The sequence below is a fragment of the Crinia signifera genome, chromosome 5 (genome assembly GCF_055691185.1).
Source record: "Crinia signifera chromosome 5, ASM5569118v1, whole genome shotgun sequence".
Classification (NCBI taxonomy): Eukaryota; Metazoa; Chordata; class Amphibia; order Anura; family Myobatrachidae; genus Crinia; species Crinia signifera.
In genome coordinates, this window is record NC_139221.1 from 306,717,858 (window position 1) to 306,745,779 (window position 27,922).

General features: G+C 46.5%; 1 protein-coding gene across 1 annotated transcript; it reads right to left on the bottom strand.

The window, feature by feature from the left end:
- On the bottom strand, positions 1-26,018 carry PDK4 (pyruvate dehydrogenase kinase 4). The gene is made up of 12 exons (XM_083189464.1): positions 25,743-26,018; positions 22,809-22,954; positions 16,395-16,536; positions 13,171-13,242; positions 12,111-12,295; positions 10,789-10,878; positions 9,890-9,967; positions 8,567-8,643; positions 7,322-7,420; positions 5,213-5,323; positions 3,945-4,058; positions 1-2,291 (listed from the first exon to the last, which is right to left on the bottom strand). Exons 2-12 carry the CDS (start codon positions 22,924-22,926, stop codon positions 2,163-2,165), a joined length of 1,215 nt encoding a protein of 404 aa, XP_083045590.1. The 5' UTR covers positions 22,927-22,954; positions 25,743-26,018; the 3' UTR covers positions 1-2,162.
- Between the last annotated feature and the right edge of the window lie 1,904 nt (positions 26,019-27,922).

The window sequence follows — 27,922 nt, forward strand, 5'->3', positions numbered from 1 at the left end:
TTCGTTTTCATTTTTAGATTTTTAATGAAAACATTGCATAACAAAGCATAAGGACATTTTACAACACAGGAAGCCTATCTGGATATGCAAAACAGAGGCAAGGTCTCTAGAATGCTGGAAGTGAGGTCTTTAATAAATTAAAAAAGGTTCAGAAATCCTTGTACAATAATTAAAAGGGTAGTAAAACAAACAAACAATAAGAAATAATGCATAGTGGGGCTCATTTTCTAAATGATGAAATACAATAAAACGTGTAATGGAGACCGATAAGGACTAACGTTGACACGTCGGGGGTGGTACACAAGTTGGGCATATGGTGTGCCCCTAATTAAAACAGATCTTCTGTATTTAGAGTTGGGCGCATCTGTGCAACAGCACCTCCCCTACACATCCGCGTGCGAGAGCAGCCGTCATACCAATCAGGACGTAACGGCACCAGTTCTGTCCTTGGTTCTGGAGTTAAGTCTGAAATCAGATTCATCTCTGCGTACGCTCACCTCTGATTATCCAGCAACGTGGTCTACACATCCAAGCCCAATACGGCCTACTTAGCCTCAAGAGAGATGCGGAAAACTCTGAGTAACAGATCCGGCCTGGTCAACCTGTGTTTCTCCAGCTATTGCGAAACTTCATATCCTAGCATAACCTGCTACACTTTATGCATTTCCTAATGGCAATGCTGTGGCGGGGCATGCTGGTACTTGTATTTTCAGATCAGACTGGCCTGGCTTGACAAATGCTTACGCCCACCTCACCGAAGCTAAAAAAAATATATATACCCGTCTCACAAGTCATAGAGCCAAGCCCGTCAGTCTCTCTAAAGCTTGCAACTAAAATCAGCCCCCCCCCAAAAAAAAGGGTGGATACAGGTCTTGCATTTTTTTTACATTTTAACTTAAAAAAAAAAATCTCAAAAAGACATTTGGCAGGTGCACTTATACCTCATTCTAGGCCCCAAACGCTGTCTTTATATAACCCAAGCATATGGACGTCTGATGCGCCTGGGAGGGGGATAAATAAATAACTCTATATCTTCCTATGGAACCAAGTCTTGCCACCCCCTGAAATGTTGACTCTCAAATAAGAACTTTCTTATAACGTAACTTCTCTTCATTTGTGTTTTTTTCCCAAAAACTGGATTTTCACACATTTGATAAACTCTAAATAAAATGAGCAAACAAAGAACCATTCCGGTTTTTATCACCCTTAATACAGAAATAAAAAAAACACTTTACGATTGTGCCAGATGACCCTGTGGCGTAATAGGACATAGAATGACCTAGAGTACGAAATACAGGTGTCCACCATCGTCACCATCCAAGGTCTTATGTGCGAGTGAAATAATCGGACAGTGACATAAACACTCAAGCGTTCCCGCTTGGTAGTTTGCTAGACATGGAATACATACGCCACTTATAGCACAGCCGGCAGTACAAGAATATACTAGGACTGGTGCAAACGCTAGTAATATTGCTTGCAACTTTAAGTCGAACATGCAGGTTCCCTCTTACTGCTCTCCAATTTCCCGTTTTATATACGAGCTGATTGTATCACAGAACGGAGAGGACTAGATCACAGAACGATCTGTGATCCGCCATCTAGGATACACAATCTGGTATTTTTGGCAATAGCGAACAAACCTTCCCTAAGACGTGTGTGCTTTATGGAAGAGTGGCAGATTAAAGAATGTATTATTGGACACGGACTATCCTATGGATAGAGGGTAGTGTTTCAGCTGGTCAGTCTCAAGTTTGTGGATAAAAGTTCTGCTGGAAAAGTGATTGATAATTACAGATGAATCCTGGATAAAAGATCCTGCGGTAAGAAGAACTGAATTCTGAATCTGCGGTTTTCATAATAGGCCACGAATACTCAGTGATCATCATGAGTTGATTTTTGTTGTTGCGGTCATTGACATTGATGCACCAGAAATAGGTAATATTGAAGAATTGTGAAGATATACAACTACTAGCTACGAAGTTTCCATCTTCTTGTGACAAAGGACTGGCTCGTCAGTCTCCAGTGTTGCATCCCTGGCCAGCTCCAGCACAGTACAGTTTGCCTCTGTCCTCCTGGCCACGTAACACTTGCAGGTAATAGTCCTGTGCAATAAGTGCTTGATCCCTTTCTCCAGCTCCTCGCCAAAACTCAGGGACGTCCTCTTACCTCGCCAGGTTCTTTGGCTCTCTGCTTGGAATACACCAGTCGTCGGCCTCCATGCAGATCTTATAGTGTTTCCATGCGGACTTGTTGAAGACTGGCAACCTCTCAACAGACTCTGACGACAGCGCCTGTAAATAGCCAAGGAGAACAATTCACAAAAATGCAGTGCACATGCTGATTGGTTGCTTGTTTAAATAAGTCACACTCCTAGTGTTGCACCCAATGAAATGCAAGGGCAAAATGTAATGGGTGTGAAAAACTGTGGCATTTGGTGACGGGAGGAGCTAAGTGAATCATGGATGTACCTTTTTGAGTATGGGCTGTTAAGAGGATTTCCCTACCGCGCATACTCCAGTCTTAATGTTCTAAAAGGGAAGCTTCATGGTCTTTCCCAAGATGGATGCCAAGATCTCTACTGAGCAAATTCAGGGGTTATCGTTAATGCAAGAGACTCGCGGTCACCTAAAATCCACAAAGCTGTTCCAGCATCCCAGCACCACTAACCGTTTGCAGTATACACTCACCCTGATCCACTCAAACTATGTACCATGACCACTGTGCATGTAACAGTGAGTACGGCTGTATCAGCTATCCATCAATAAACCAGCACCATTGGTTAAGTAACTCGCCTGTTCATAGTATTAATCATCCGATGATGTGTGGGATGATATCGCAGAGTCATATTGGCACACCCCATTTCCACCAAGGGATTGGTCAATACTCAAGCAAACGGATGCACATCATTAAATTATATAGGAAGCAGTGATAACCCCAAGGCACTTGTGGACAACCTCAGTTCTGGTCACCAAGGAAAGGAATGGGCTGTGAGAGGTTAATGAGCATCTGATTGGAAAGGAGATGCAGCCGACACTACACCCCTCCCATCCCGCCAATGAGAAGCTGCAAACTCTCCCCTCCTCCTGTAAAACGTGGAGGTTTGGCAGCTGCTATCAGGTAACAGTCAGTGAAGCGACAGACACAAACTACACCTGGTGAAGGTTTGGATTTGGAGATAGCCTGAAACCAGCTGAATCAGGATTACGCTATAAAAAGAAATGTTTTTTTGTTTTCTTATCTCATACTGCTCTTGCGGCAATCCTGCTATTCTGTTCTATGACTGCCAAGGGTAACAGAGAGCCAGAGAGTTCATTTACTCTTCCCAGCTATTTAATGTGTAACGAAGAACAAAACAAGCCAGGGGAACTTTTACAAACACCTGGTCACATGATCCGAAAGTGGACCGATCATCTATTTAAACACGTTTATAAATCTGCATTTAAATGAATTTACATTTAGGGGTGATTCAGGTTAACTCAGCAAGAAGCAAATTTCCCTGCTTAGCGAGCGCTGAACCGCCACCAGCCAGGGAGCAAACGCACGCCCCCCTTCGCCGTGCAAATGTCCCCCCCGGCATGCGAATGGATGTGTACGCTGACACATTCGCATGCGGGCGTAAAATCATTTGATGGTCTGTTTTTATCTGGGTCAGAGATGGTCTAACAGGGGGTGGGCGCTGGTGCTGTTTCTAGGGGGAACACCCAGTGTATTCATGGGCTGTGAGTTTCCCTGCACCGGCCCGCACCCCGAGTGTAAATCTCGCCGAAGGCGTTTGCACATGCGTATTTTTTTCCCATACGCACGAGCAGACCCGCAACAACAGTCCCCGGACTGAATTCAGCTCACAGCGAGCCAACCTGAATCACCCCTTTAATCTTTCATAGCCCTGGAAATACCCAACGATAACAAAACATCCAAAGACACACATTAACGCATTAAATTACCTTTAAGTATATTACGGCATCTGTCCCAAAGCCTTCCATTGAATGCAGCATTAAATCCCCTTGAAAGTACTTTGCATAAAGTCTAGAAATTGGCAAACCGTACCCGAAACCAGCCTGAAAAGATCAAAAACATCAGTGAGCGATTATCGTTTTACAGCACAAATAACCAATGAATTCTAGAACAGAGGCAGGCACAGTCTGGCACCTCTGGAACCACATATACCAGCATGCTTTGCCACAGATTTGACATTCCCTAACATTTAAACGGTGACAAGGCAAGCTGGTATGTGTAGTTCTACAGCAGATGGCGTGCCAGATGTCACCTACCACTGGTCTAGAAGGACATATTCTCACTATGCTGTATACTTTAATAATATACAAAAAAAGCCTTTGTTTCTGGAGTGCAGAAGTGACGTGGTTCCTGGCCCGTTCTCAGCACCCCTATCCCAGATAAACACTAGGTTTATGGACAGAGATGTTCCCGGACTACAAAGGACAATTCATTAGCGTTACAACAGAGACAATGTGTCAGGGAGGGGGTCGGGCTGCAAGGAGGCAGCTGTGCCCCATTACACAGGACAGAGATCGCCCAAGTTACTCAATGAATTATGTAAGTAAGGAAGTTTAATTTATACAGCGCACTTTCTAAAACAGGACTCCAGGCGCTTGTAACCAAGGCCCTTATTCTGATCTCGGCGGTACGGCCCGCGTGCGGCCGTACCGCTGATGTTTTCACTCTGCACATGCGCAGAGGTCACTCTGCGCATGTGCAGGGGAAATCGCCGCACAAAAAATGTATACGCCGCAAAGGGGGCGTATAGGGGCGTGAGGGGCTTAATAGCCTCATTACCCTATGCATACGCCCAGCGTTTCATGGGCGTTCCCATGCAAACGCGGGGCGTATGCATGGTAATGAGGCTATGACGCCAGTGATGGGGGCGGAAAGCTGACATCGCCGGATGTCAGCTCTCCGCCCCCATACAAGCTTTCACACGGACGATTGTCCGTGTGGTCTAAGCTTGCGGGAGCTGGTGGAGCGTGCGGCCCTGCCTTCGATGGTCGCCGACCATCGAATGCAGGGGGCAGCTCCCACCATGGTGGAGGCGTACGCCCCACCATTTTCATGCGGATCGCCAGCCGTCCGCGTACGGACGGCCGTGGCGATCCGTATTGTAGGCGGGGATTGGTTTGTGCGGCCGGAGCAACGTATGCGGCTCCGGCCGCACAGATCAGAATAAGGGCCCAAGACTGGACCACAAGTCACTTACCAGTGGTGCATTGCGTGAATTGTCCATCATCGGCCGTGGAGCGGTGGAATACATATAGCTGAACAGACGTTCTATTTTTCTTAAAGGAACACCTCCTCCATTGTCAGAGATCTAAAACAGAATGAATAATACAGGTTAAAAGGGGAAAACTGGGATAGAAAAATGGCCGCCATTTCAGTAATTACGTCTAAGCCACACCCACGTGTTCTAATGCCCCGCCCACCGGTATCAAAGCAACTTCATTAACTGTTCAAAGCTTGTTATCTGAATAAATATATACATATTAGAGGTACTTGTGTACTAGCACGGCGCCCACGATATTTGGACGCACAACATATAAATCGCATTGCATGCCATATACCCGATTCACTGCAATGCGACTTTGAAATTGTAAAAGCCCCCTATACGATGTTTAATTGTAGAAGTACCCTAATGGGGGCTTACAATGTTAGATGCACCCCCACTATGAACGTGAACCCGAAGCATGACGAGCGCAGCGAGCCCGCGAGGGGCGGCGGTACGCTTCCTCCGACCTTTTCATACCCCCACTATCCACGTCGGCGTGGAGTTGATTTTATATAGTGTGGCGAGCGCAGCGAGCCACCGAGCCCGAAGCGTGGCGGGGACGCGTATTACTTTACATGTATTCTGCGTCCACTTGCCACGCTTCGGGCTCGGTGGCTCGCCACACTATATAAAATCAACTCCATGCCGGCGTGGATAGTAGGGGTATGAAAAGGTCGTAGGACGCGTACCGCCGCCCCTTGCGGGCTCGCTGCGCTCGCCACGCTTCGGGTTCACATTCATAGTGGGGGTGCTTTTAACATTGTATGCCCCCATTAGGGTGCTTATACAATTTAAAATCGCATCGCATTGTATGCCATATACAATGGTATACAATTTTAAATTGTATACCCTCGGGTGCCAATCTCGTCGCATCGCATACCATCGCATGCCTTATGGTCTGCGATGCGATGGGCGCCGTGCTAGTACACAAGTACCATATTAGATATTGCTTTCCTGTGTACACTGTTGGCATAAAAATAACTTTATTTGCACTGGAAGCACCAGTAGCTTATCGCCATTGAGGTGGAGTAAAGATCCAGCTTGTTTGTGCCAAGAAAACAAACAAAAAGGGACAAACCTGGAAGATTTTTGGAAAGTTCCACGTAGTTACAAAGTACCACCCTGTGACCTAGACACGCATGAACCACATTTGAACAGCTCTTGTATATCCTAATAATCCCTGTAACAGCAGGGGTGGCCACACTGGTCCTCGAGATCTACCAAACAGTCCATGTTTTCCAGACCCCGTAACTGGTGCACAGGTGTAGTCATTACTAACGGTCACATTTCCCAGACTCCCTAGCTGGTGCACAGGTGTAGTCATTACTAACGTCCACATTTCCCAGACTCCCTAGCTGGTGCACAGGTGTAGTCATTACTAACGTCCACATTTCCCAGACTCCCTAGCTGGTGCACAGGTGTAGTCATTACTAACGTCCACATTTCCCAGACTCCCTAGCTGGTGCACAGGTGTAGTCATTACTAACGTCCACATTTCCCAGACTCCCTAGCTGGTGCACAGCTGTAGTCATTACTAACGTCCACATTTCCCAGACTCCCTATCTGGTGCACAGCTGTAGTCATTACTAACAGTCACATTTCCCAGACTCCCTAGCTGGTGCACAGGTGTAGTCATTACTAATGGTCACATTTCCCAGACTCCCTAGCTGGTACACAGGTGTAGTCATTACTAACAGTCACATTTCCCAGACTCCCTAGCTAGTGCACAGGTGTAGCCATTACTAACGGTCACATTTCCCAGACTCCCTAGCTGGTGCACAGGTGCAATCATTCCTAACGGTCACATTTCCCAGACTCCCTAGCTGGTGCACAGGTGTAGTCATTACTAAATGCAACATTCTACAGATCCACATCTGGCCTAGAAAACATGGAATGTTGGTAAATCTAAAGGACCAGTTTGGCCACCCCTGCTGAACAGCAATTTGAATCAGTCCCTTAGACTGTAGGCGCCAATGGGTCAGGGACAGAGGTGACACATTCTCTGTATAGAGCAGCACTAAGTACATACATTATAATAGATACCTTAATAGTGAGGTCTTCTTTTCCTAGGACGACATTGACTTGAATAGGTGGCAGAGAGGGGCTGTCCTCATGATTCTCAATAGTGGCCCGCATGGCGTTCTGTAGGCATAGCAATATATTACATACAGTGAGTAGAACAAAACCACAGAACTTACAGCAAATACCACAAGCACTAGTAACAAATATATCGGGAAACGCCCAGAACGGATCTCTGTGGGGTTATTACGGACATATAACATTCTGCACAGCCATGTACTAAATTTAGCCACCACCCGCCAACCACAAGAGAGAACATCAGCATTTCTCTGGGGTTACTATAGGGACGGTGTACTATCAGAGCGATCTATGACACAATCACAGCAGCTGACGAGCTGGATTGCACCAGACATATTGTTAAAAAAACAAAACAATTAAATACTGTAGAATCAGCGTTTCCGCTCAAGCTGTTAGAATTTTGTCAAATATTAATTTTTCATTTAAACCTCGTCCTCCAAAAATCGCATCCTCCTGCAGATCTCTCCCTTCGCCCGCACCCACATGTCTCATGGCTTGCCTGGTCTCAAATAGCAAAGCATAAACCTTATACTAACAAATACAAAAAGCCCTTTGAGTGCCAAGTGAATTTGTCAAAATAGGTGTGAAAATTGCCAAGAAAACCTTTGTATTCACCATAATGACCTGTAATGTTACCTTATATAGGAAATATAGGAAATAATCTTTTACAAAACATTTTTATTTGAATTTATATAACAAATGTGAGCGGCGCCGGCATTTTCAGCGGATATTTTACACATCTCTCGCAGAGATGTTGGCACTCAAAGGGCGGTATTCAACTGACCCCCTGCATATGCCGATCCCCCCTCGCTTTTTGGAGCGAGGGGGAAAATCGACGCATTTTGCCGCAGAAGCAGGGGGACTCGCGGCTAAATGCAGCGGGCTCCCTGTATTAGCCGAGAGCCTCGCTGTTTGGGGGAATCCTTGCTGTCCTTTGACAGCGAGGATTCCCCCGGAACTTTGAATACGGTAAGCGGCCGGCGCGGGGGTTAAATGGCGAAGATCACTGGTTCTCTGCGATCCCCGCCATTTAACCCCCTCGCCGGCACTCCCACCCGCATTGAATACTGCCCAAAGGGTTAAAGAGTTTGGTGTACAATTCTCTTTACTTTAAAAAAAACAACCAGAAATTGACCCTTATTATTTTTCACAGAGAACATTATACGGCTCTAAAATTACTATAAACTATACCTTGAAGAGTTCAAACAGCATGTGGTAGAGATGAGAAGGAACATATACAATATTTATTGGCTCCCCAGGTGCTTTTCCTACATAAAAAATAAATAAAAAGATATAGAAAATTACATATGTTAGAACATAAAATAAAAAATCAGGAATAAACAAAAATCAGGAGGAGATTGCCTATGATGTTTTATGTGCTGCATTCAAAATATCCATGGCATGGTTAGTGCCGCCTATCATGTGGGATCAATGATCCCCATATAGTAGCCACAACTGTTATGACCATCCCCTCACTATGGGGCAGATTTATTAAGCTCGGTGAAGTGATAAAGGGGGAAATTTACTAAAATGTGAAATACACTTCACATGTGATGTTGCTATGGGCAACCAATCAGAAGCTACTTCTTATTTCTTTTTCACCCTCTACAGGCATGTCCAACGTTGGCCCTCCAGATATTGTGAAACTACACATCCCAGCATGCTTTGCCACAGTTTTGCTATTAGAGAATGCTAAAACTATTGCAAAGCATGCTGGGATGTGTAGTTTCAAAATATCTGGAGGGCCAACGTTGGACATGCCCATAGCAACATGACCTGTGAAGTGTATTTCACATCTTAGTAAATTTCCCCCAGTGTGTCTGGTTTTTATCACCGGCCAATCATTTCCTAACTGTTAAGTTACAGGCTTGGTTTGAAAAATGACAGGTAGGAGCTGATTGGCCGGTGATAAAAACAGACACTTTATCGCTAGCTTAATAATTCTACCCCTCATAGACCCAAAAGCACATTTTCCACGGTTATGGGCAAACCCTTAAAGATACACAATCCTCAAAGTCAGTTGTTTCTAAAATAGGTTCTCGAAACATCGTGACAGCCCCAGATTTAAAGGGAAGCAATGTTAAATCAAATTGACTGAAGTTCTAATGACGTCACCACTGCTCAAACCTGGATTGTTACTGTCCTGGAAGACAAAGTTTGGGAGCTTCTGACCTATAAGAATATTTTCCTGTCAATGGAACATACCCCACATTTGTAAACATGGGATTAAACTGGGTACCTCCCACAAAATGGCTGCCTGTCGCTAGGTGAGGGGAAGGGGGAGCGACGCGGTAATTTTCTAGGAGGTAGTGAAGCTTTAAGGTATTGCTTAACAATACCCCGATTGGGTAAAAATCATTTCACTTTGGCACATTTGTTACAGCTTATAAAGCTGGGGCCACAGAGGGATAACTAGCATGTGTGGTAACCATTATGCCCAGTAATCGGAGCAGAGGAAAACCCGGAATGTAGTACAGATCCCAGTGCCCCATATACAGTATATAGGTAACTTACCATTGGTCTGCTCTACTTTCAGTTCAGGAGAAGCCAAGTAATACTGGTCACATAGCATCTTGGCATTCTCAAAGGCATCTGAAATATATTAATATACTTATTGTTAAAGGCATTCGAAATAACATATTGTAAGAAAACTTGCTTGCTACAAATGTGTCCACATACATCTATCCTCCATGCGATACAAGTCATGTTATACAGAACACGGGAGTGCCCTGTGACTGTTTAATAGAAAGACGCCCGGCACTACAGAGTCTCATTTTCAAAGACGCACAAGCAGCTCCTGCTGATTAAAATATGCGAAGTACCTATAGTCGGTGTGTGACTGTATCTGCTTAACAAAGGGAACGCTACAGTATTTACCTGGAAAACACTGTAATGTAGCAATTCATATGCAGACACAGCCGCAGTCACGCACAGAATATAGGCATGCTGCATATTATTTTAATCAGCAGAAGCTGCTTGTGAGTCCCCTTATGCAGGTTAATGTAAAAAAAAAAAAAAAAAAACACAAAACACACCTGGTGCTACAGAGTTGCGCCACTAAAAGAGAGGTCTGAGACAAAAGGAGGCTAGATGTAGGTGGTTACTGTAAATGCATAGATTTGGTTAACCATGATGGCCTCATCATTGCACATATAGAGTGCTAATTATTGGACTCAATTATAAACAGATTTATGAATATATGAATGTAACGATCTACTTCCTTAGAATGTCAAGAACCCTTCCAGATTTAAAAAAAAAAAAAGGCAACCCTCCAGCAACCCACCCAATCAGTCACAGAATACAATGTTGGCAGGCAATGTATGGTGTGAAACAAAAAATAAAAAACCTATTTGACTTTCAAGTATTATACACCACTCCCTCATTGCCCTAGGAAACCAATGTCTGCAACTTACCATGTGCTACTTCCACTACGTCACAGTTTGGGTCAATACTCCCAATGTGCTTAGGGTGGGCTGGGTTAGTTCCTCCATCAAACAGTAGTGCTGAAATAAATGGAAAATAATATATAACAACTAGTTTTATAGAATGACTAACTAGGCAATGCGCGCAGGCGAGTCTTATCTGCAAACCTGAGCATTGCTAATTAGGATACGCTTTGCACAAGCACAGATCGGGTGATGGGGTGCAGAACTTATTTTTCATTGCCGTGTTAAGACACACACACACACACACACACACACACACTTCTTGGAAACAGACTGAGCCACCTAGCAAGACCAGCCAATGAGGGCAGGGTGTGCGCTGGACTCTGCTCTACACGCCTGTCAGACAATGTTGTTTTCCTGATCTTTGCTCCCAGTGACACTGTACAATCGGCAGGCTCAGAATGCCCCTAGTCAGTATAGTAATTCCGCATAGCAGGCTGTTTCGGCGTATAGCCGCTGCAATGGTGATGTAAGCAGGTTTTATCATTTACTTGCCGCTGTCATGAAAGTATCCGACCATATGAAGTATTAACAGTAAACAGTTTTTACCTCATACTGGGGGAGATGTACAAAAACTTGCAAATAAGTTCTAACCAATCAGCTCCTAGCTGATATGTTACAAGCAGTGTTTGAAAATTGACGATTTGGGTGGTACTTTCTCTCTAAGATTTGATACAACTCCCCCACTGTAAGAACCATAGCCAGTCCATAAGCCCCACTTCTCAGAGTATGTGCAGATCATTTTTGAACCAGCCAATCAGATTGTTACTTTCCTAACTCCGTTTAGACCAGGGATGGGGAACCTTTGGCCCTCCAACTGTTTAACTACACATCCCAGCATTCCCTGATAAAGCTTTTCTATTTGGCCATGCTAAAACTGTAGCAGGGCATGCTGGGATGTGTAGTTCAAAAACAGCTAGAGGGCTCAAAGGTTTCCCATCCCTGGTTTAGACATTAATAAAAACTACCTCACGTTAGATGCCTCAACCCAATACAGTCACCGTTACTCAAGTCACTGACTACAAGCTATATTAATGAACATGCAGATCATCTAGGGGCCAGCATACTATACCCAGTAACCCTGCTAAGCAAAAAGTGGGGCATAATGATTATCACAGTGGCGCACTGCCCAATCACACACACAAATTGATCGGACATCTTTATTAAAAGCCTCATCTGATCAGACACGTGAAACTTGTGCAGCCACGCCAGACAACCCGTCAATATTTTCCAACAAGTGCTCAAATGGGTGAAATTAGGTCCGCTGCACAAAGTAAACCCCTCCTTACTGTGCTGGTTGATTAACATCCTGATGGAGATGCGACTCATGTAGAAACGGTCTAAGAAGTACTGGACGTTCTGATTGGTCACCGGATCCACGCCGAATGCTTCCTTGTACTCGATGACCCCTTGGGCCATGGTAGGGACGACGTTGTTGTGGCGGTTACGGATGGTCACCAGAGATTCCGTAAAGCTAAAGAGGGGAAAAAAATATATAAGATAATTATCAGGAAACTAGCGGATGTAGAATATATTGCCTATCTAAGTATCTTGGGAAAACAAATAAAATGGGAAACAACAGCTGTATCCTCCTTCATCTTACAGCCGATCTATGGTAAGTGCAAGGTGTCCGCAGCGAATCGTGCCCGTGTCAGTGCGTATGCTCCCAGGTTGCATTGGCTATCAAGGTGCGCTAGTTGGTAACATGAAGGACACAGCTGTACCTGAACGATTCAGGACTGTGATTCATTTGGTTTAATCAAAAGTGAGAGGTAGCCAGCTAATATTGTATGCAATCCCCTCGCCTACATTAGCACACGTGCTGGGATGTTAATACTCTCCCATGTTAACAACCAAGAGGACGCCTGAGGTGTTTATCCATTGGTTCCACAAATAGAGTAGCTGATGTACACAAAGGGAGGGGGTGGGGGGCTTTCCTCACCATCTGATTATTTACACCTTTAGATGCTGGGAGTTCCTGAAACTGGTGCACACAGTATGTGCATATTAATAGCCCTCCTGCTAAAGGTAGGAGTCCCAAGTGCCTGCCTTACCCCTCCAGTCCTGGTGTGGAGCACCTCAGAGACTTTGCTAAAGGGGTTAATCTCAGGTTCCCAAACACATTGCAATGGATACTGTGCGCCAGTGCATTGTCATGTACTATTAATGGCTAATGGAACATTCTGAAAACCTGAGAAAGTGAAATGAATGTCTTCCTTGTGGTGTAAACAAGCACGTTGTGTTCCCTAAATTAATCTGATCTTCCAGCGGACGGTTGAGACATTTTATTTCCTGCGCCTCGAGCGACAACACACACACACACACACACACACACACACAAACACTTACTCAGACAGAACCCTCTGGTCATCTGGGTTCTTTTCCACAAATTCTATTAGTTCCATCAAGCTTTGGACATACCTGGGAGACAAAACATATAATGCTCAGTACACACAATACACAGTAGTATGTTTTTATTAGGAGTGGATTGCATGGCATGTTTTCTTACAGTATAATATTCTAATCAACAATACAAATGACAATGACATAACTAAATACACTTACACGTCATCGCGACTCCGGGGACGTTGTGGCTGGGACCGCGATCAGGGGCGAGTGGGTAAGTGTATTTAACTATGTTATTGTCGTGTGCATTGTTGCCTGACGAAAGGCACAAAAATAAAGTAAATGCAATAATGCATGCAGCGTAGGCTGCCATTTTTGTGGGATAGTTATAATGTTATTTATAAAGCATTTTTCACCCAATAGGATACATCTACAAACCAGCAATGGCAGTGACACAATGCCTTATGCCTCAGCGATGAAGAATAGGGATTATTTAGAGCATTAACAACTTTTTGGCTGCTGTCCAGGTGAACAGATATAGGTGTAACATTGTGCAGATCTACACTATGGCCCTTATTCTGATTGACTCACAAGGCTGCGAAATCCGCAGCCTTGCGAGTCCATCGGATGCCGCCCGCAGTGCCCGCCGCCCCCCGCACCCCCCTCATTACCATGAGAACGCCTATGAAACACTGGGCGTTCCCATAGGGTAATGGTGTTGCCCGGCGCCCCCCCCCCCCCCCCCACCCGGTGTACAGAATGTTCACCATCGGTGTACGCACATGCGCAGAAATGCATCTGCACACCATCGGTCCTCCGCGAGGAAGCCCAAATCAATTAGAATAAGGTCCTATGTTGGGTACACACTAGAACACAGGTTCTCAAAGTCGGACCCCACACCGTGCAAGTTTTGTAATCCTCCTCCCAGAATCAAATGAAATAATTAGCGCCACCTGTGGATCTTAGAAAATGTGTCAGCCAGTAATGAGTGCACCTGTCGGGTGACCTGCAAAACATGCACTTGAGGGGTCCTGAGGACAGACTTTGAGAACCTGTGCACTAGACAATAGATCGATCCAGGGCTGATCGGAACGATATATAGACCACATCCATCATCTAGTACAGGCATGGCCAAAATGTGGCCCTCCAGCGGTTGTGAAACTACACATCCCAGCATGCCTTGCCATAGTTTTAGCATTCCCTACCTGCAAAACTGTGGCAAGGCATGATGGGATTTGTAGTTTCAGCTAGAGAGCCATAGATTGCCCATGTCTGATCTAGTGTGTACGGCCAACCTGTGTGCCTCCACCATCGTTACCGACGTCTTCTGACCGTCCCTGCTGGAGAGCCAATCAGAAGACGTCAATAGTGATGCCCTATTGACAAATGCAGTGTGCCATCCCTCACCACTCTCCTGCATCGTCCGTGATGCCGACCGGGTACACATTGCTCTAATGTTTACCATGAGAATGAACTTGGTTTACAAGGAAATAAAATATATAGCAATACTTCATGAGGTAAATTGTGACCTATGTATAGGCAGGACAGGGCATACACAGAAATGGAAGCAGGCTTTGGAACGAGAAGGAGTTTCCCGCCTTGTGCAAACTTGGTTCAGTCCAACTGTCCAAAGTCTCCAACTACAGGATTCACAATAATAAAACCTCCCACTGAGCCACAGCCTATCCTGTCCTGCCTCCCAGCGACAGCCTTCCTTGGTGACTTTTTGGCCAATTTGTTGGCACGTTTACCTGGACATAACCCAACTAAATTCAGAGACTTGAGATAAGGAAATGGGAACAAACTGTCCCCGTAACATTTGTGCCAAGCAGTTAACTGCCTTGTGAGAGCGTACACTATCTTACAGGCCAGTGCGCACTCGTCAGTGACACCAACTGAAAGCACCCGATGGCCCCAAGATGTCCCCTAAAGTTATTTTAGAACTTTTTTTTATTTAAACATTGGCAAGCCCCAACGTGAATTTGTTCTGAGATCCTAAATAAGGTGGTTCATGATAAGATGTGGCCAAAAAATTAATTCGGAGATCGGACCCACCGCTACTCGAAAAGGGACCATGACATACACTATAAAACAAAGCAGGACATAAGATACAGGCCTATACACGGGACAACATATCTAGGACATGTCTTACAAATCCGGTCACCTGCAGGAAACAACTCTTATGAAAGTGCTTCGACAGATACATTTTTGCAATATATATCAAATAATTGAACATAATGTAACTTAGCATCTTAGCCATGACGCGGTACTGTTCTGGGCCGGCGGGATTCAATGTCCCGCCTGCCGAGCAGGGGGCGTGGCCAAGAGAAGCGGCTGGAAATCATTGAGCTGAAGCCGGGAGCTCGACAATTCCCGGCAGAATGTGCCCGACTGCTTGTCAAGTCGGGCTCGTGCTGCCAAGATCCCTGTTCAATGCAGTCAGGGAAGACAGCATTGAATAGGGCCCCGCCGCTATTTCCCCGTCGGGAATAGCGGTGGGAGATTGAATATCCCCCTAAAGCTACATAGAGTAGAATGTATCTGACCGCTCCTGACCTCCAGCGCCAACGGATGCCCAGAAGGGACTGTTCAACATAGTAAAACTGAGGACTGTTGTATTTGACCACAAGCGTTTTAGAGTCTGTCCCCTTAAGTGGTGTGAAAAACTAAATTCTTTGCAATATACCTAACGCCAATCACATTTTCAGGGAACGTGTTTGAAGTAAAAAAAAAAAAAAGGTGTTTTTCTTTCCTAGAAAGTCACATAGGAATGTACACGTGGAAGAATGTTACAGCAGGCTGTCGGGTTACTGTACCTTATCATAAGCACAATGAGATCAACATGTTGTGCAGTCTTCAACTTTGTACATCAATAAAACTTAGAACGCTGATGTACAATGCTGTCGGTTTATATGCAATGGCTCCTGTAGTGCGACACATTAATCTCATTGGCTGCACACGTTTTCTGTCCAGAGGTGGAACGCAGGGGCAGATTCAATAACCCCTGGGACCGTGTGGTGCAGGCTCTTTTACTGGGTAAAATGGTTTGGTGCCGTTCAATTAGAGACCAACAAACTCTTAACCCCGATTTGTGCTTGTGGGACTTATAAAGAGCTCCCAGCACTTTACATTGGGGGAGAGACCGCACAACACAACGGGAAGTGAAACAGCGCTTTGGGTGCGCAAGGCAATGGAAAAGATACAGTGTGTGGGCTCCTTGTTCTTACCAGCTCTGCACGAGTTGTACAGAAGGGGTCCCAAGCAGGGGGTCCGGGAGGATGTAGATTTCCCTCATTATATTTGCCAGTCGTACAGGTAGCTCTTGTCGCAGGAAAACAAAAGACGTCTTCTCGCATCCATTGGCTGATCCTAAATGACAGACAGAAACGTAGGTGGTTAAGTGAACACCTGAAAGACACAAGATACTGGTTTGGGGCAATTACACTTGGGCCCAGTGGCTGATCACAGTCCGCGGGCCCTATTCACCTAATGCATGTTCCAGCGCTGGGTGAGGTGAACAGATTTCATGTCACACTAGCATTTGGTCTTCTCAAACCCGAATACCTGGACCCTTCCTATACAGTCTGGCCAGTCTGACCTTTCATTCAGTAGAGGGCAAACGTAGTATTACTTACATTGCAGCTGCTCGTTAAAGGTCTCCATCAATAACTAGGCTCATTAATACCAGTAAAAGCATGTATATGTATACTTGGAATTCCCCTGATAAAAGAGGTTCAGGTGCAATTTATATTCTCTGTCCAAACTTCACACAAATAAGATCAGACTATGAAACCTGTCTCAATGCTGTAATATAATGTGCCACGGACTTTCTACAGTGCATTATACAGTGTTAGAAGCACAAAACGGCCATGTTGTACCGTATAACATTACAGCAAATGTTACTGGTATAACAATAGTGAACCTGACCAGCTGCAGACAAGAATCCCTCTAGAAAGAGCTTAGTTGTATATTTATAGAACACTGGGGACATCGCTCCTAATCTTTGCCTGATCTGTGCGGCCGGATTATTAGAGGACTCTAAGGAGATGTATCACATCACGCATTCTGTCAGCCATATACAAGGTATTGCGGTGTTCATTCTAGCACCCGCCATCTTTGAAAACCCATGCAGTTCCTGTTCCCTGCCTGGGGTGTCGCTGTCTGCTGTGGTGTTTCTAGCGCAGGTCTGGCTTGCATATAAGTGCTGATATACAGACCACACTGTGCTAGAAACACACAGACAGCGACACTCCAGGCAGGGAACAAGATCTGCATGAGTTGTCAAAGATGGCGGGTGCTAGAATGAACACCGCAAGTGATAAAATACCAGCCCATAGGCTCACAACTGTCATTTTTTTTTCAAAACCAGCCTGTAACTTCACCAGGAATACTGCCACCCTGTCTTCAAGGCGCCCCTAACCATCCAGGTCTTAGGTATTCCACGCTTACACACAGGAGAACTAATTACCTCAGTTACCCATCTGTGCTCAAGCATAGAGACCCTTAAAACTTGAAAGGTTAGGCGTGCCTTGAGGAAAGCCTTTTATAAAAAGGTAAGGATTGCAGCAGAAATATAAATAGAATCAATATTTCATTAGAATGTAGAAATGTTTTTTTTTTTTTTTATAAAAAAGGCAAAAGCGGGAAAAGCTTGGGACCGGCCGCAGCTGCAAACCGTATTCCTAAATGCATAGCTATGGAGTTATTTTTTCATCACACCCTGCAATATTATACTGTGAGAATTATGAAATCAAACAGGATGAGAAACAATAATTTATGGTATTGTGTTTATGCAGAAGTCCTTATCAGTAAGTGATAGCGGGAGAGATCACCCACAGTGCACCGCTACAGAACTTGATAAATAGCTGCCGTCACCCAGCACCGCACTTGAACTGTGATCTCTCTTATGCGAGGGTTGTTGTTGCACTTCTGACCCTGAATCCCTTAAGTAAAAACACTTGGCTGGGGGAGTCAGAGGCCGGGATGATACCTCATGAGATTGAAGACACGTTAACGATACTTCCACAGGTTCACATACAGAAAGCTTGTGATAAGTCCTATTAGCCCTGGACATTCAACTGAGCGTATCCGACTGCACCGAATCTACCTGAGGAGCTCGCTAATCCATCCAAACGAAAAGTCTGCCCCTACCATGGGTACAGGTCAGAGCGTCGACAGGCAATAGGTCTACCACTATTGGTCGACACATGACAAAAATAGACATAACGTCAGGGTCAAACGGTCGACACAATAGGTAGACAGTGGTGACTTTTTTTGGTGTCTATGTCGACATACGTCAACATGGACACCGTATGAGGGTACAGTGTCCAAGGTGCTACGCTTGGCACACTATTATGAAAAACCACCCGCTAATGCGAAAAACTCATGTCGTCATTTTCAAGTGTCGGCCTACTGACCGTATCCCCCTACCATAAGGCTGGTGCAAACAATGGCGGCATCTAAGACACCTTAGTATCCTAGGGAACATGCAGACCGCTGAGGCACAGAGCACCATGAATTTAGTGGCCCGGTTATTAACTACCGAGGCACCAAATCCGGAATAGTAGATCTTAATAACACATCCGAGAACGTCAGCAGCTGGGAATCACATCTGCTGTTTATCAGGCAGAGAATGTTCCCTAGAAAACTTGGGACAAGTACTGCAGCAGCGTCAGGACATTCCTTAGGCTGGAAGTACAACTGAACGATGGATTTCGAAGAAACAGACCCTGTTTTTAACCTTAACCCATCTGGGATACAACAACTCCAGAACTGCCCTCATAGGGGTGTAATACCAAGGAGCTGTTGCACACACAGCAGCACATCCAGGCTGGAACATTTGCCAAGATTACATTTCATAGAAAAGCAGGTTACATAATGCGTGACTGTTTACCGTATCTTACACAATAAAGTATTTAGTGATCATTGCCTAGTTAAACATTTGCGGGTGTAGTCAGAGTACAGCTGGAAACACAAAAAAACAACTTCAAGGGGGTTATTTAAGTAAAACCTCGCTCAGGCCGGAAAATTATACATTTCCCCATCCCAAAACCCCAGGTTTGGCCTTTTTGGAAAAAAAAAAAAGGTTTCTGTAATTCCCGTACTTCATTCTATAAACTCCCCCGGATGACACGTTGGGCCTGATAAAGTGGTGGTTGCAGCGGTTTATGTTGCACGCAATCGGGTGATGTCAGCATCTGAGTCTTTACCGGTCAGAGATGCAGAACAGAATCAGACGCAGGGTCTGTGGCTTTTAGGTGGAGTTTGTAAGAGGTAACGGGGTGGTTAAGCCGACGGGGGCTTGTCACCAAAAGCGACTGCGTCTGAAGATGCAGAACTCCTCATCTGGGATATCTCACTTGCCATCGGGCTGGTGTAAGTTTCGATGGAGTGTCCCTGCTTTGTGGGAGGGTACACAGACTTTCCTTCTCCGCAACTGACTTCCATCAAACATCTAAAATCCAGGGGACGAGGTGTTATCAGAATACTGATAACCTGTGCGCCTAGCCAAGCTGCAGATAAGACCATTTGCAGGTGGACTTTGACCACCGTAAGAAATATTCCAGCATGCAGACAGACCGCCCCAAACCTCCCTCACCCCCGAATATTCACAGCTGTGTAATGTCTTAGAACACTTTTAGGGTCTGATTCAGATCAAATTAGTTCCCGTCCCTGATCGTGGGGGACCTGCGCATAGGCGCGAATGCAGACCCCCGCAGTGATCCTTGCTGCCTGATTGACAGGAAGGGGGCATCCCGTGGTGGACACCAGGCGTTACATGTACTTGCCCATAAAAACGGTGGGTGCGCCCATAGAAACCCATAGACACATCCTATATGACAGGCATGGCCAAACTGTGGCCCTCCAGCTGTTGTGAAACTACACATCCCAGCATGCCTTGCCATAGTGTTAGCATTCTCTAATAGCAAAGCATGATGGGACTTGTAGATTCACAACAGTTGGAGGGCCACAATTTAGTCATGCCTGCTAGATGATGAAAGTCAAACTCTGCTCCTCACCTCTAAGAGGAGAATTAAAGTGTTTTTCACACTAGATGGTGCCCGGCGCTGACATTACGGATATTTGTCAGTTTACAAGACTGGGAACTAGTTCGAACAGTACTTGTGTAGTTTCACGGGTTCTACGCTCGCCACAAACTATGTTAAAAAAAGTAACTTAACTCCATGCCAACATGGATAGTTCATACCCCCACTATCCATGTTGGCATGGAGTTGATTTTAAATAGCGTGGCGAGCCACCGAGCCCGCAGCGCGGGCGAGCGAAGCGAGCCCCGCAAGGGGACTCAGACGCACGGCGCCATGAAACTACACAAGTACCCTTCGAACATATAAACAATTATTAACAAAAACATGTTTATACTATGTCCCTCCAGCTGTGGTGAAACTACAAGTCCCATCATGCCTTGCCACAGTTTTTTTATTAGGGAATGCTAAATCTATGGCAAGGCATTCTGGGATGTGTAGTTTCACAACAGCTGGAGTGCCACAGTTTGGACACGCCTGACAAACTATTTGTAGAAGTGAAATGAGACTATTCTGCATCTCGCCCCCACTGGTGTGTGCTTGGTCCCAGAACTTCGGAGCCAAAATGATCAGTGGTTGGAAAATGGTTCAAAGCTTGAATATTATAAAGTATCGACAACAAACGCTACTCGTACGGCCAGAAGGAGCGTTACTGATCATCCAGAGAACACAACCAATGTTAGTAACACAGTGCAGGATAACAGGACAATGTAAGCTGCTTTGTGCCGGTATGTGCAGATGTCAGCACAGAACATCTTGTTTACTCTGCAAGGAGTGGAAAGTGAGAGACTACAGGACGCTGCTGGTACCGCAGACAAGAGAGAAAAACAACTTGGAGCGAGCAGCCCAAACATGCTGGGGCAGCCATACGTTCCCAGCTGTACCCTTGCCTAAAAATGACTTGTATAGAGAAAAAAAAAAAAATGCGTTTGTATTGTTGCTTTGCATTTAGTCTTAATAGGTTTTTATTGCAGGTTCCAGTATACTTTAAATTCATTTCTTTTAAAAACACCCAGAAAAAGGATTGGATTAGGCGTTACTGCTGGGGAAGGAACCACACAGCTATTCTCGTTGAGCCTGAATCGGGAAATGAAATGTAACACAAATATATCTGGCCATTCAGAATCCAGCTATAAATACATCATGCAATAAGACACAACACAGGGAAAGCGCTATTAATATATCTGATCTCAGATCATACTCTCTAGGTCAGAGGGAACCCAATGCTGTCCTCGCGGCACCTTCATGGTTCATGTTTTTTAAATATATTCATACTTGGCCACAGATGACTTATAGGATTTTACCATCTGCTTTCAAACTTTCTTAAATCAGGACCTTCCACACCAAAAGCGTATTAGTCCTGAAAAGAGGGCGGAGCCATTCTGGAGAGTGGGCATGGCACAAGGGGGTGTGGACTAGTGCTGCATAATTCAGGGGTGTTTCCATCACCCCCCTAGTGACTGGGCAACCCCAGCTCCCTCCATGCACTGCAGAGATGCCATGCGCAATCGCACTGATCTATGGCTTCCCCTAATTGCCCCCTCACCCGTGGGACATTGTCTCCCGCAGGGGGGGACACAGTCTCCAAATAGCAGGACTGTCCCGCTGTAACTCGGGACAGTTGGGAGGTATGAATCTGTGCGGAGTCATGGATATACTTAAAGCCTGGACCATTAAGGGAGGTTTGGGGGACCTCGTTTGGGAACCTCTGCTCTAGGCACGCACTGGCGAGGAGAAGCGAGAACCTAGGACCAGATAGTAACTCACCAAGCCCACAAAGTAAGTGAAGCGTATTTGCCTACACTCCTTCATTCTGCAGGAGACTCCCTAAAATAGCAGCAATCTCCCTGACTCCCTGAAGTGTCTAGAAATCTCCCCGTTTTCACCTAACCAGCATTGTGCAGCTTTACAATTTGTGGGAAGAAAAAAATAATAAATCAGAGCTATACACATTCAAACGGGATCATCAGTGGTATTCCCTGCATTGGTTATAAAGAACAGCAATCTCTATGGGTATATGCATTTTAAATGAGGTTTCTCGTGGCCACTTATATGGATCCACGTGTAAAACACAATACATGAACAAGCCCTGACACGTATCAGTGTCTTTTCTTCAACAAGCGCAGTAGATCTTACTAACGGTTTTGGGGCTCATCTACATGTGGATGTAAGGGATTGTATGAAGCGCCTCTCAGACGTTGCAGTACACGTCAACGCCTCTAGGTGTCACCTTCACACTCTCACGACATGTTTTTTCAGAAGTAGGCAAGTATCAAGTAACCAGAATGAAATAGTCATGTTTGTTCTCGTGATGTTTGGAAATGTTTGACTATTCAGATTTCCTCCATAAAGTTCATTTGGATTCATGGTCAACCCAGGTCAAGTGTGAAACGCCTCCAACATACTGGAAAATCTTCTAGCAGGGGTATTTAACATGCGGCCCTCCAGCTGCTGTGGAACTACACTTTCCAGCGTGACCTGCCATAGTTTTGCATTATGGTATGCTAGAACTATGGCAGGTTATGTTGGAATCTATTCCGACAGTTACAGAAATGGACGGACATTGAATAGGTTGTAGCACAAATGGTCAACGCTTACCAAAGTCAATGAACTGCTTCATGGAGAGAGGAGACGGCGAGAAGCGGCTGAACCGCTCTATCTGTTTGGGGGCATTCGCCAGAGCAGCATTTTTGAGCAGGAATCTTGCGAACTTCATCTTGTGGTACCGCAATGGGCAAGATCACCTGGAGAGAAGAGCAGCACTGAGTCAGTCCACAGCCATTACATACACACAAAGTTACAGAACGCTCATATGCCAATATGTGACACACAGGTAATGCAACACTGCCCCAGGTGGTAGAACATCATTCAGAACCCAGGTCACTATAAATGATTAGGACGGGAGTATTAAGGCAAAATTAACAGGGTGTGACTTTCAACGTCAAACATGTTCTTGTACAGAAGCCCAGCAGGCCACAGATAATGATTAATGGGGAAACGGGTCATGCTCTGCAGCTGGCTGGTAATGGTGAAAGGACATTACAGCGGTTATACGGTGCAATAAGCCACAGATGGATATTATGTAATATAACCAAACATAGCAAAGGACAAAGTACTATCATTGAGGTATACCGCTATGCTGCTACTGTGGACAGTCACCAGCGGTCTAGACTAGGGAGGTCAGCCTTTGGTTACCAACACGAAGTGTGTGCCCCAGAGGGTAGTAGGCACATACAGCATTGTATATTCAGGAAGTCAGCCCACCCCCCACTGCATGGTAGGTGCAAGATCCTGGTTACATATGGGGAGACCAGCACCCTAATGGTCCCATGAATTCTAAATATACTAATGAGTACTCTGATGGCCAGGGCCATGTGCCCCCCCCCCTAATGCACAGTAATGTCGTCAGTACAGAGTCCTGTACTGTCCCCCTCCCTGATGAACAGCAACGTGGTCAGTGTGCCCCCCACCCCCACGATGTACAGCAAGGTGGTCGGTGCCCTGTGCCCCCCCGATGTACAGCAAGGTGGTCGGTGCCCTGTGCCCCCCCCCGATGTACAGCAAGGTGGTCGGTGCCCTGTGCCCCCTGATGCACAGTAAAGTGGTCAGCGCTCTGTGTTTCCCCTAATGCACAGTAATATGGTTGGTGCCCTGTGCCTCCCCAAATGCAGTTATGTGATCATTACCCAGAGTCCTGTACTGTCCCCCCCCCCCCCCCCCCGATGTACAGTAAGGTGGTCGGTGCCCTGTGCCCCCTTATGTACAGTAAAGTGGTCGGTGCCCTGTGCCTCCTAATGCACAGTAAGGTGCTCTGTGCCCTGTGCTTCCTAATGCACAGCAATATGGTCGGTGCCCTGTGCCTCCTAATGCACAGTAAGGTGGTCGGTGCCCTGTGCCTCCTAATGCACAGCAATATGGTCGGTGCCCTGTGCCTCCTAATGCACAGTAAGGTGGTCGGTGCCCTGTGCCTCCTAATGCACAGTAAGGAGGTTGGTGCCCTGTGCCTCCTAATGCACAGTAAGGTGGTCGGTGCCCTGTGCCTCCTAATGCACAGTAAGGAGGTTGGTGCCCTGTGCCTCCTAATGCACAGTAAGGTGGTCGGTGCCCTGTGCCTCCTAATGCACAGTAAGGTGGCCGGTGCCCTGTGTTCCCCCTAATGCACAGTAAGGTGGTCGGTGCCCTGTGCCTCCTAATGCACAGTAAGGTGGCCGGTGCCCTGTGTTCCCCCTAATGCACAGTAAAGTGGTCGGTGCCCTGTGCCTCCTAATGCACAGTAAGGAGGTTGGTGCCCTGTGCCTCCTAATGCACAGTAAGGTGGTCGGTGCCCTGTGCCTCCTAATGCACAGTAAGGTGGCCGGTGCCCTGTGTTCCCCCTAATGCACAGTAAGGTGGTCGGTGCCCTGTGCCTCCTAATGCACAGTAAGGTGGCCGGTGCCCTGTGTTCCCCCTAATGCACAGTAAAGTGGTCGGTGCCCTGTGCCTCCTAATGCACAGTAAGGTGGTCGGTGGACATGCCCACACAGTAATATGGTCATGGCCCCATGCACCCCCCAATTGCACAGTTATATGGTCAGTGCCCCCCCACAAATGCACAGTAATGTGGGCAGTGCCCTGTGCCCACCTAATGCATAGTAATGTGGTCAGTGAGCCCCTAATGCATAGTAATGTGGCCAGTGCTCTGTGTCCACCCTAATGTACAGTAAGGTGGTCGTGCCCTGTGTCCACCCTAATGTACAGTAAGGTGGTCGGTGCCCTGTGTCCCCCCTAATGTACAGTAAGGTGCTCGGTGCCCTGTGTCCCCCCTAACGCACAGTAAGGTGGTCGGTGCCCTGTGTCCCCCCTAACGCACAGTAAGGTGGTCGGTGCCCTGTGTCCCCCCTAACGCACAGTAAGGTGGTCGGTGCCCTGTGTCCCCCCTAATGTACAGTAATATGGTCAGTGCCCCGTGTCCCCCAATAATGACCAGTAATAAGGTGGTCGGTGACCCATGTCCCCCCATAATGCACAGTAAGGTGGTAAGTGATTGTAAGCTTGCAGCAGGGCCCTCTAACCACCAAGTCTGTCTGTTACCCAGTTTGTTTTATCACTGTCTACTATTGTAAAGCGCAACGGAATCTGCTGCGCTATATAAGAAACTGCAAATAAATAAATAAATAAATAAGTGACCCATGTCCCCCATAATGATCAGTAATAAGGTGGTCGGTGACCCGTGTCCCCCCATAATGTACAGTAATATGGTCAGTGCCCCCCCCCCCCATAAGGTACAGTAAGGTGGTCAGTGCCCCGTGTCCCCCCCATAATGACCAGTAATAAGGTGGTCGGTGACCCGTGTCCCCCCATAATGTACAGTAATATGGTCAGTGGCCCCCCATAATGCACAGTAAGGTGGTCGGTGACCCGTGTCCCCCTATAATGTACAGTAATGTGGTCAGTGCCCCCCCATAATGCACAGTAAGGTGGCTGGTGCACTGTGCCTCCTAATGAGCAGTAATGTGGTCAGTGCCCCGTGCCCCCTAGTAGATCAGCCCTTACCTCTTGCACAGCAGGACAGTGGGATGAGGGTCAGTGGCACACAGCAGATGGCAGGCTCGGTGCCCGGCTGGATGGTGCGCTATTGCTGCTCCTCACTACCAGTATGATGCAACCACCGGAGGCGGTGACACATGTGCAATCTATGACTGTCCACTGCGAACACTGCAGCTACAGCACCGGCGTCCCGTCCCGTCAGATCCCGCAGAGAGAACGGCACCGGCCAGTCCTGGTATATCCCCGCACTCTGTTAACTCCACTCACCCCTCACTCACTCTTATTATTCAGGTCCAAGGGGCGGTGCAACACCGAAATCCCCGCCCACCTCCGCAGGAAGGCGGGGACTGACAGCTGCTCCTTCCATTCACAAGACGGCGCAAACAAGACGCGCGTGGCCGGGGCGGGGTGGGGGGATGTTGTTGCCAGGCACAGTAATGGCAGCGGGCGGCTCATTGGAGCGCTCGTGTGTTATTAACCCCATCACTGCCGCTCTGGGGGAGGGCCTGCCCTGCAGCTGCATCAGCTGGTGGCGGTGGTCTCTCAGCCCAGCCCCCCTCAGTCACGTCCCATTCATCCCTCGGCCTCATCTCCTATTACACCTGCAGCATCCACAGTGCACATATGTCAGCCCTGAGGGCAACCATTGTCTCCATAGTAATCAATACACAGGACCGGTCATTGCTGGAGCTGGCAGCCTGGACACTGACTCATTCATTCATTCATTCAGTCGTTATTCAATATAATAATAAAGTAATAATATCTGCGAATTGGGCGTATATCCATTGAGTAGTGGCATTGCGGACGCAGGCCACAGAACCATCTGGCAGAAGTATCACGGGGTGTCGCGGGCATGTAGCCAGAGTTGTGTCCTATTCTGAGTGGCACATGAACCATGGGGACGTCTGTATCAGACGGACCTCTTGTACCTGGTGTGGGGCAGGTGTAAAGCCCCATACACGCTAAGCGATAATGCAAACGATACCGCTCATTTCTGAGCGATATCATTTGTAATATCGCTCAATGTGTACGTTCAATATCGACAACGCGCATGTCCGCGCTCCCGTGGGTCGAGAACAACCCCACCCGTGTCTGATTATGCAGCTCAAACTTGTCTATGGGCTTGATACAGAGTTGATCTCCGTTTTGCCAATTTGCAATCGATTATCGAATGACCGCATGCATACAGATTGTAGCGTGCATGTGCCAGCCCAAACATTGACAGAAATAGCGTATGGATCTAATCACAATCCCATTACAATTTGACTGACAGGTGGTAAATAGCCATTTTGGGGCGTGTTAGAGAAAACAAAGAAGTGCCCAGGCATTTTTATTGGGGATGGGGGGATGTCAGCTCCGGCCTCGATCAGCCTGTCTCTGTCACAGAGTTGTGGGAGGGTCAGAATTAAGGTGCTCATACACGGTGCGTTTTGCAGGTGCGATGCGTGCTCCCATGCACATCCCATCGCACAGTTCAAAAAGTATGTGCTGCACATGTTAGGAGCCGGAGATGGGCGACATCACTGAACAATATTGTTATCAATATCATTTAGCGCAGGCATGTCCAAACTGTGGCCCTCAAGCTGTTGTGAAACTACACAACCCAGCATGCCTTGCCATAGTTTTAGAATTCCCTAATAGCAAAACTAAGGCATGATGGGACTTCACAACAGCTGGAGGGCTATAGTCTGGACATGCCTGATTTAGTGTGTATACGCTATCTTGTTTGCCTGGGAGTCCTGCTGATATCATTCAGCTTATAGCCTAGTGTTTATTGGACTTACATGTATGTGATGGAGGCTGAGTTAGGGGCGAGTTGGCACAATGCGCACACATTAATAATAATTTTACTTATATATCGCCCATTTCTCCAACAGGACTCAATGTGCCTTTCAGGCATCAAAATGCACTAAGTACAGAAAATGTAAGTAATACAGCAATAGACAACCATACAGACAATCTTGAGTGCAGAGTAAGCATACAGCAGGAATGTTGCAGGCATTTTCGGTAATAAATGCCCTGGGTTGTATTATCCACCCTCACAAGGTACCAGGCGAGGCAGCCATCTTGGGCGATGTAGGATTACCTATGTAGGATTACCCTGTCTGGAATGGCTGTTTGCATCTGGGAATATGGGAGTAGGCCAATGTAGGCTTACAATTTACGCCATTGTGCATACTGGGACA